General features: G+C 43.7%; 4 protein-coding genes across 4 annotated transcripts; 2 read left to right on the plus strand and 2 right to left on the minus strand.

Moving 5' to 3' along the window:
• Positions 1-21: 21 nt before the first annotated feature.
• On the minus strand, positions 22-4,183 carry LOC125765766 (trafficking protein particle complex subunit 10). Its single transcript, XM_049431221.1, has 3 exons — positions 3,838-4,183; positions 554-3,745; positions 22-481 (listed from the first exon to the last, which is right to left on the minus strand). Exons 1-3 carry the CDS (start codon positions 3,860-3,862, stop codon positions 246-248), a joined length of 3,453 nt encoding a protein of 1,150 aa, XP_049287178.1. The 5' UTR covers positions 3,863-4,183; the 3' UTR covers positions 22-245.
• A 115-nt stretch (positions 4,184-4,298) lies between these two features.
• LOC125765795 (zinc finger protein OZF-like) lies at positions 4,299-6,676 on the plus strand. Its single transcript, XM_049431271.1, has 4 exons — positions 4,299-5,219; positions 5,294-5,647; positions 5,721-5,779; positions 5,843-6,676. The coding sequence occupies exons 1-4, from the start codon at positions 4,314-4,316 to the stop codon at positions 6,024-6,026; spliced, it is 1,503 nt and encodes a 500-aa protein (XP_049287228.1). The 5' UTR covers positions 4,299-4,313; the 3' UTR covers positions 6,027-6,676.
• Positions 6,677-6,767: 91 nt separating this feature from the next.
• On the plus strand, positions 6,768-7,743 carry LOC125765833 (uncharacterized). The gene is made up of 3 exons (XM_049431323.1): positions 6,768-7,064; positions 7,154-7,351; positions 7,424-7,743. Exons 1-3 carry the CDS (start codon positions 6,978-6,980, stop codon positions 7,649-7,651), a joined length of 513 nt encoding a protein of 170 aa, XP_049287280.1. The 5' UTR covers positions 6,768-6,977; the 3' UTR covers positions 7,652-7,743.
• Positions 7,744-7,847: 104 nt separating this feature from the next.
• Positions 7,848-9,966, minus strand: LOC125765828 (thialysine N-epsilon-acetyltransferase). The gene is made up of 3 exons (XM_049431319.1): positions 9,736-9,966; positions 9,438-9,655; positions 7,848-8,208 (listed from the first exon to the last, which is right to left on the minus strand). Exons 1-3 carry the CDS (start codon positions 9,817-9,819, stop codon positions 7,899-7,901), a joined length of 612 nt encoding a protein of 203 aa, XP_049287276.1. The 5' UTR covers positions 9,820-9,966; the 3' UTR covers positions 7,848-7,898.
• Positions 9,967-9,993: the final 27 nt, after the last annotated feature.

Consider the following 9,993-nt stretch of genomic DNA (forward strand, 5'->3'; position numbering starts at 1 on the left):
GGAATTCGAGTACCGGTGCGATTCTGGTTTGATAAATAACGCTTGAATCCTTTATTCAAATAATGTGATAACTTCTCATCATGTATAGCTCACTTCGGATCGATGAAAGTTGCTACACAGTGTAACATAATAAATAGCCAAATATTGAATAAATGAGGATATATGGAATGAGTCATGTAGAAGCGTTTGCATCACTCTCAACGGGGTATCTTTTATACCGCTCGGACTCGGCCTATCGCGCTTCGCTACTGGGGCTGGTCATTATTGGTGCTGGCGAGGACATGGATTTGCATGCTTTTGGTCGAGTTATAGATCTGTCCAGGTGGAAATGGTTGCAAACGAGAGTGGGTATCGTTTTTGGATTTGTTCGCCGAAATGTACTTCGACAGGCGAATATTAGGCAGTGGTAGAAAACCGGCCGTTAGCGGGAGCACATCCAACGTAATGCTGTGACTTTCAACTTCTTCCATGGATATGACTCCTGCAAGGAAGAAGGAGATTATCGTTAAGAAATTGTACGATTCTTAAGGGAAATGAAGTGACTTGTGCTTACCTGCGGTCCGGCCGACGACTGCCCACATGTTCTGATCGGTTAGGACTTCATACATCAGATCTGCATACGGATTGTCATGTACTTTCGAGATGCGCAGATTAAGGTGACACACGGAGTTCACACGGCAGAGCTCTTGTGGTTCTACCTTCGCGCAGATAGTAAACAGCGTAGTGTAGTCCATCACGTCGAACGTAACACTGTACGGAAGATAGTTGCGGCTTTCCTCCGGCAGAGTAGCATCGGCAAATCGCATCCGAAAGTCAACGTTTACAATCGGTAGCTCGGTTTCCGCCTTCAGCGCCTCTACCTGAAACTCGTACAGATACGAAATCGACAGAGCCTTGCTCATTACCGCTTCCTGCTGCTCGGGTGGATTAATATCAATTATGGTTACTCCTTCGGCCGAACAAGTCATGCATGCGTCGCGCAGTACGAGCCGATAGTCGCTAACGCCTTTCAGGACGACCTGCAGAAATTTGCGAGCACCGGACGAATGCAACCGGCAGGATGCTATGAGTGCCGGCATAAAGTGAAGCGGAATTGTAATTTCGTTTCGACTCCAGGGAACCTGCAGAGAAACCTTTTGCTCGATCGCTCGTTCTTCCCGCTTGCCGGGAAGATCACAGATCGCTTCTAGCGGGATGGTACGCTTTTCGAACGGAGCAAACTCTGCCAACTGTACAATCAATTCCTTTTCGAACGGTTGTCGTGGTTCACCCCCGACCGTTTCCGTAAGTCTCATTTTCAGATTCTTCGAACAGCGTATGGTAGCCGTTGCATCCTTCGGAAAACGGAAACTTCCAGCGGAAATTACTAATTCTACCGGTTGATCCACACCCGCAACAAGGTTTACAAAGTTCATTGTAGCCACGGACGCCTTCGTGATAGTTTCGAAATTGTTTATCGTCCCCGGGAGTGCCTCGGACAGAAACTCCACCGTGTCTACCTGTATCGATAGTTGCCGGAAGCTCCACGTTCCAACACGTGTAGCTTTCGTTTTAAGCGTCAGCGTATTACGTCCCGGTTGGAGAACAATTCGCGATTCGCTGCAAACACAGTTGGTAAAGTCGGACCGCTGTGTTGGCGATATTTTGCGCCTAGTGCTACTGCTTCGGCGTACCGGTTGCTTTGCACGATTATCACAAGCCACCGACGAGCCCGCTAGCGTATTATCTTGCTTGTGATCGAGATGGAGTTTTATGGGCAATTTTGGTCCAACTTCTCTTATAGCGCTTGTGGCCGGTATTGCTGACGGTTCAAGCGATTGCTTGGCGTTCATCTCGAACGATAGCAACACCTGCTCGGCTATTAGTTCACGTGGAAAGTTACATTCCAAATCGAGAGTAACTAGTATGAAATCATCCTGAACGATCGATGTACTATCGAGCTGCACGTTCAGCACATGAAAGTGATCCTCCAGTGTGCTAATAACGCTGAGCGCATTTATATCCATATTGCGCACGGATTGTAACGTTTTAAGGGATGTCATAAATTCGTCAAAGTAGAACGTTCTTACTAGTAGCTCCAAATCCTGACAGCATGCAATTGTGCTACATGTTTTCGTGTAGTTCACATTATCTTCCATCTTTCGGTAGCATGAGGCCAGGTCCAGAAGCGTTTGGCTTGCAAGATAGTGCCAATTTTCTGACTTCAGTTCGCGCAACACATCCGTAAAGAAGTTTACTGCCTTTTGAGGTTCGTTGAGCGTGATGTAGAAATTTCCGAGATCCAACCCGACCAACCTAGCTGATCGCAAACGTGACACGTGCTTGTACGTGCTGATCGCCAATTCACTCAGCTCGAGATAAAGCTTTGTAAATGCCTGATTGGAACCGAGCGCTTCTTTCAGCGTATCGGTGGCAGATTTTTTCGGTTTTCTGGCAGGTGAATGGGAGGATTTTGTGCTGGTTCGTTCACTTATTTCCGGTTCGAGATTTCGTAACCCACCGCTGCTTCCCTGCTCCGGCACACTATCTCCCATTCCCGCTGACAGATGCACTACGGTGTGCAGCTGTTCTGAGGTGGGAATAAATCCAGGCAGCAATCCACACTGTTTGCCCAGCATGTACAGTTTCTCCTTAGCCAGGTTCCAGATCGGGGCGGAAAACTGTGAACATTTGTAAATGTCTTTCGATTCCTGTACTTTATCGCATAGATTTAACACCTCCAGTGCGCAAATGAATTCCCAGCACGCCAGTGCACCCTGTGGGGTATCGAGCTTTAAGGCTTCAATTTCACGCAGCGTGGAAAATAGAAAAGGAAGCAATCGTTCCGCAATTTCCCACGGTTTACCGGCGGCATCTAGCAGCATGCACTGTCGCTCGAATAGGTAGCTACGAAATTCCAACAGCGTTACATTGCAAGAGATGATCTTTTCACGCGTTTCCATCATTTTCGATGGACTGAGCGATATACCGTGAAACGCGTACAGCGGCTGATCGAATATATGAAGCCATTTTTGTTTCTCTCCAAAAACTGAATTCAGAATAAACTGCGAAAACATTGCATCCAGCTCGTCGTACTGCACCAATGCTTCCGGGTACTGGCCGAGCATTTCCAGCACAAAGGCCAGCTGTTCCTGCAGTACAAAATAGTCGATGAAGCTCCAGTTTTCCTGTATGCGATTTTCCCTGTTCGTACGAATAAGTTCTTCGTACTTGACGATGGTTCTGTTGTAACCCGTCAGCATGAGATGCCGAATGCGCTGCAGCAGGCAACGAAATGATTCTGTGGCTTTCATCTCAAACTTGGCAGGATTCAGGATGGACAAACAGCGGTCACCATTCTTGGAGGCAAAGTCGAGCCGTATCTTGTCCAGCACCGTCGTTCGTGGTAGGATGTTTTTGGATTTTTTCATATCCAACGTTTCGACCAGCAGAATCATCCAATCGGTTACGTTATAGTTATTCAGCACCTTGAGCCATTGGTCGATCTCCTCCTTTACCGATGCCCGGTATGCTTCAATGTCGCTACACTCCGTCACGTATATGTGCAGCACAGGATGGTCTACAATGTTCCATTTGCCATCCTTGTACTTTTCGAGTACGTTCTGATCGAACGGCTTAAAGGTGGCTTCGACCCGAACATTCTTCACCGGACGCCCATACGAACGTTTCCATTCCGCTGTATCCGATGGCAAAGCGGCCACAATATGCGGTTCGAGTGTTTTAAAAACCCGAACATCCCCGGAATCTGTGATCGCATGAGAAAAGATTAAAGAACCGTAATGGGGGTGTTTTTTCTGTTTACGTGGTCAAGCACAAATCTGCACAATCCAAACTTACACGTCAAAATGGGTTTGCAGTTCATGTTGTATCGCAAAATGTTCTTTGAAAGCTTTGCTAGAGAGATATATTGTCGGCCGCTTTTTAGACTCAATACTTTCAGCACCTAATCTTCACAAACATTTTGAAATGGGCACCAAACGTACTGACCACGAAGAATGTACTTTCCGTCCAGCAGGAATGTAAATAAACGATTGCATTGCAGCACAGTGACAGTAGAGTGGATCATCAACCCACTGTGCAACCAAATTTCACTGACACAAATATTCGATGAATAGAGCGTAATGTTACAAATACAATACTAATTATTTTATATAATTACCTAACAAACCGTACGCTATTCAAGTATCGTTAGATACCATGTAGGTATATAATTAATAAATTGTACTTTGAAAAGAAACGGGCTTTCGCTACATGTGTCCACGGCTTCAGTACAAAATGTCAAACAAATTTTGACAATCGTTCAACACAGCTCAATGCAAACAGATTGTATACAAACAAGTAGCAAATTGCACCTCGAAAACGTGCGACTCGCGATGAATTCTCCTACAGAGAAAGAAATCTGTGGAATTTGTGGAACTAGGAGTCTCATTTTTCACCGCAACCTGATGGAGGTGAAGACAAAGTTTTCAAGCACCACGGTATTTCAGTTGCTAGAACGTTTTTCTGTGCGGGAACTTTCACATCGACTCACGAGCTTGATTGAGTCCGGTGCTTGTAACGATTGCTATGCCAAGCTGAACGATTACGACGCATCTTACACGAAAGCCCTAATCATACAGCAGGAGTTAACGAATCTGCTGCAAAACAGTCCATTGCGTGTATTCGAAGATATACAGGAGCTGCGCGATGAAATTGAGGAAGACAATGCTCTCGAGAACAAGAAGGCTGATGAAATCAAATGGGTTCCACACCTGGAGCATCCGGACGAGATTGATCTACCCGGTGACAAGAAACCAGCTTTCTCCATTGCTGGATTTGCCACTATTCGCGTTTCTATGGAGTGCAATATATGCGGAGCAATATTTAACAACATACATGATATGAAGCTTCATTCGCATGATAAAGTTAGTGAAGAAGAGCAGCTAAAAATACAGAAAAGGGAATCATCTACTCCTTCACCAGCGCTGGTAATTGAGACGATGAAATCGGAACCTACATCAGCTGTTAATTCTGATGATGATGCTGACGAATACATGAACTATACTATCAATGTATTAAAAGCAACCAAAAAGGAAGAAGAAGAAGAAGAAGAATATTTTACCAAAGAATGTAAAGAAGAAGGGAAAACGAAGGAAGAGTCACAACCAGATGAGAAAACGACTGTACAATTCCAATGTTTTCTGTGTGAAGCCAAGCTGGAAAGTAAACAAAATCTTAGGGTAAGAAGTAATGTGCGAAGTAATGTTTTCTGTAAATATGATCATTGCCATGATATCCGTTTGCGTACTTCCAGTTACACTTCAAAACTAAACATCCCAACAGTGCGGAAGGACACATATGTAAAGTGTGTGGCATTTCCACCAGAACTCGAGCTGCCCTCGCAAGTCACTATGGCAAACACCTACGAGAATCACAGTTAACCTGCGAACTGTGCAACAAACAGTTCACCCAGAGAGGATCTTTACAGCGCCACATGGCGATCCACACGAAGGAGAAGACGTACCAGTGCGATTTGTGCGGGAAACAGTACCTGCACTATTCGTCGTTCTATATGCATCAATTAGCGCACAAGGACGTACGTTCAAAGAAGTGCAGTATCTGTGGCTATTCGCTGCGATCAAATTCACATTTGAAGAGACACATGCGAGTAAGCTTAAATTTTTACGCTTCGCTGTAAGCGGCAGGTCGTAACTAATTTATCCTATTTTGTACCCTTTTAGACGCACTCCGGTGAAAAGCCCTTTGCTTGCCCTGTGTGTGGTCAAAAGTTTTCACAAAGGTATGTTGTAGTCGGAATACATTTAACGGTCATAATGCATAATCTGTTTGTGTTCATCCTTAGGTACAACATGGTGCAACATCAAAAAACACACACAGGAATTATGAGACGAACTGGTAAAACGTTTAAGTGTACCTCTTGCGATTACGTTAGCGATCGGAGCACACTAATGAAAAGGCATATATTAAAACACCACGGCAAAGACATGAACAAATTGGAATATTCAAAGGAGATGGTCGAAATCTAACGGGATGAGGGAATTGCATCCTCTTAACCTTCATTTCATTTTTTCCCGAGTATGTTTTGCACTTTTAAATCTTAATAACATTTAATCTAATGAAGCTATCAGCAAAAACTAGATTTTATGAATCCCAAGGAAAACTTGTTTTCTATCACATAAGAAAAAAATCAGACATTTGCCATTTTTTTAAATGTACTTTTAATTCAGAATTCGATTCGTACTCCTTAATTCTATAACCACCTGTTCGGGAAGGTAATACATTTTGTAGACAAGTTTTGCTTTAATAAAATTAAGATAAATAATTTTAAAGTAACTTTATTGAAAATTTGAAGGTAATATAACAGTCAAAAACCAATATATTTATATACGTTGCAACTCAGAAAAGGCCAAATAACCGAATAAAATGCATAACCTACCCAGGTTCGTGGCTATAAAAATGAAAGTGTAAAAATGTTCAATAGAATAAAAATATGAATCGAAATTAAAAGGAAAAAACGAGTAAATGTTTAGTAACAAACTGTTTTACAATTAAATTGAAGTCAAAACATCTTTTAGAATTAAATAAAAACGCATTTGAATGTGTAAAAATGCAAAATTCAATAAAAGTCGTATGAGCTACCCGAGTAGGTGGCATTGGTGGTCATTGAAACAAAGGATATTGTGCGACGAATCCGCGGTTGCAGTGGTGGCCGAATTCATGTATATCACACAGTCAATTATGGTTTCTTTTTTTAATCGTTTGAATCAAATTTGTCTGTTGCACACAACGATACATACCACCGTTGATCACATGAAAACACCTTTCTACTTAAACGATTTGCAAAAAAATCTTTATCTGTCTATTCGTCAATGGGTGATAAGTGTACATCGATAAGAGCAAACACTTCACCCTGTTCGACAGTACTGCAAGGACACTGACGAGCAAAAGACACAGATTTCGAAGCTTGGGCGTGGTAAATGAGTGACAGTAAAGTAATGGAAAGTGATTGGAATACGGACGCTTACCGTACGATTCCACAGATGGAATTGGCCGAGGCTCCCGAGGTAGGAAAGTTTAAATGTTTGTGGTTTGCTTCGTTTTGGTGCATTTCGGTGGATGAATGATAAATCTGTCTGTTTTCTTTCCAAATTAGACCAAGGAAAGTTTGGCGCGTAACGATGACACTAAACAAAAAAGTCCCCAGGGCAATATGTTCGTGCAGAGCATGTTTGATATGACGCTAATAACGATTAATTTTTGTCAAATATGTTACATCCTTAAAGTTGGGCCAGGTTTAGGTTGGCTGTACTACTTTCTACTCGGTTTGTTCGGATTGTCACTCGTATTGCTAGTAAGCAAGAGGGGAAAAAATTGATTACGTGATGTGATACTTACGCTAACTGATATCTGTTTTGATTTTTAGTTTATGCACGGATTTATGGGACTTTGTGGAAGGTTACGATGCAGCAAACCTCTTCCTACCGGTTGTTTCAACTGTCTCTACAATACGTCTATGTTTATGGTTGTGCTCGTGTACCTGGTCAACCTCGTCGGCAATGTACTGATGCTAAAGGAGGCGGAAAATAAGTGCCAATTGATGTTGGAGCATACGAAATCTATCATGTCTCCTCCACTAGATTTACCGCAGTAATTTAATAATTGGGTGAGTGTGTCTTTAACGTTTGAAGCGTTATTAGTCAAAATAGTATTGTAAAAATAAATAAGTGGAAAATTCAGGCTCTAGACATGTCCCCTTAGTCAACTCTTTTTCAATAAGCAGAAAATTTATGTGATCACCTGTCAGGACGAAATGGAATTGCGTGATGTAGATTATTAACTTAATTCCGTTTGTTTTCAGTCAGTAATACTTTTAATAAAATGATCACTTCACAATGATGTCACGAGTTGTTACGCGCGAGTTTTCCAATCGCATCCTTTTGCAGTCGGTAAAAGTGCCAACTTTCGGCTTCAGTTAAATCCACTGCACCCATTCGACGGTAAAACGTGGTGGCAGGATTCCAGCTCAGTACATGGAAATCGAGTCTCGAGCAGCGATTCTCCTGTGCGTGTTTTGCCAACGCTCGAAAGAATACTTCCCCATAACCATTGCCACGGTAGGCGGGACGGATGTAAATATCTTCTAGTGCGAGCGATTTTCCTTGCCATGTTGAGTATGAGTAATAGCAGATAGCATATCCAATCAATTTCCTATCAAAATATAATGTGAAGACAAAAGACAAAAAATGCATTACTCGTTGTCTAAATTAGAAGATGCGGTACAGTTCACAAATGACATAATCACTGCATTGAACTGGGGGTTGGGGACGGTAGTATTTGTTAGTAATAATTGGTTTCATGCCGTCATTCAATAATCTCGATTTTGTGATTGACATTCCATTTAATTGTAAACTCTCCAATGGTTGTCGATCATTCGGAAAGTTAGCAAGAAGACCTACACCATTATGTGTCTGTGTGAAAGAAGTTATGGGACGAGAATTGTGGTTAAATATGTTTAATGATAAGATAAGAAAATGCAACCCTCTCTATGAAGCTCTCCGTGTTCTGTGTTCTCTCACACTTTCGCCTAGCTAGCGGGTGAAGAAGTTGTGTCCAAGCGCAAATGTTGACGACGGCGACGGGACTACAATGACGCCCAAAAACGCCCTCTTCAGCATTGAGAAAATTCATCGAAGCAATGTTTGTTATCTACAGCTGTGCGGTTTCGAATCCCAAGCCCGTAACTGTGGATGGACAGCCCTCTAGGGCAGTCTCCCTGCACATGGTTCGACAATGCATCGACACGCTATGCAAACACCGAACCGACCACTAAATCGAGCACATTATGGCTGGACGATCGCGTGTGTGTGTGTGTGTGCCCCGGTCTCTGCCCACCATTCGTCATTGGCGTTGGGTATGGCGAAAGGATCGAAGGTTGCCGGGTCCTGCAGCAGCATGATCACGGTGCGGGTAGGCAACGATAGAAAACAAACAAAGCCCAACTGATACGGGACTGATTTGGACGGCGTCGGGTGGGTCCCGAGACACGACTGAAACCGGTGGAGGAGAAAGCAAAAAATAACGACTGTAGGAAATCAAAACACCACTGGCAGCTCCGGATCGAGCTTCTGACAGACATAGCTGGGCAGCGGAGTAATCTCTTATCAGTGGCAGTAGAAAACAGAACAAATGCGGACATCATACCATGGCACCGATCGTCTCATTACTGTGTACAGTGCGAGGATCGGTAAGTTTGGTGCCGCTTGTTTGAAACTTTATGTAAAAAAAGAGGAGGCTACAGTTATTGCCTTCGTTCCACGATCCCTGATGTTGGTAGGTCCTCAACACTTCGCACCGATCTTCTACTCGTCCCCCCTCCCTCACATGGGCATTGAAATTAAACCATATTGCGCGCTATGTATTTATAAATAACGTCTTACCGGGTTAGAGGTCTTGCGTTTGTTGGATCGACCGTTCGCATTGACGTTAGCCGTTCCTGATTAGCTAGGCATTCCGGGTCGGCGGGAGCTTCCAGCACAAAACTATGAAACACTGCTGTACCGTCCGCCATGCTTTGCTCGTCAAACCCACCGTCCCGTATCAGGTCGTCAACGGTAAGCTGAGGTCCGTCAGGCATCTTCTCGAACTCAGCCAGCTCCTGTGCGAAGAGTAGTGAACTTCAAGCTCAGTAAAAGGCAGCTGATGCATCAATAACCACACCAAATGATCCACGGTCACCTGTATCATAGCGATCACTTCCGGCAAATCCCCTTTCTGTGTCTTCCGTACGATCACAGCACCATTATCCTTGTGGGTTGCCATTACGTCCCTGTTTCAGTTACGGGAAGCGCAACGGAATCGATGTTTCCGTTCCGGTTGATCCCTTTTCTAACTCGGCTCCAGATCCTGCCGTTTCTGCGAACGGCACAAGACTGAACTGCACAAGAGCTGCCGACAAAACTGGGCCCAGTTGATAACTGGTTGAATTGAGCGGTA

This window comes from Anopheles funestus, chromosome 2RL (genome assembly GCF_943734845.2).
Source record: "Anopheles funestus chromosome 2RL, idAnoFuneDA-416_04, whole genome shotgun sequence".
NCBI classification, from domain to species: Eukaryota; Metazoa; Arthropoda; class Insecta; order Diptera; family Culicidae; genus Anopheles; species Anopheles funestus.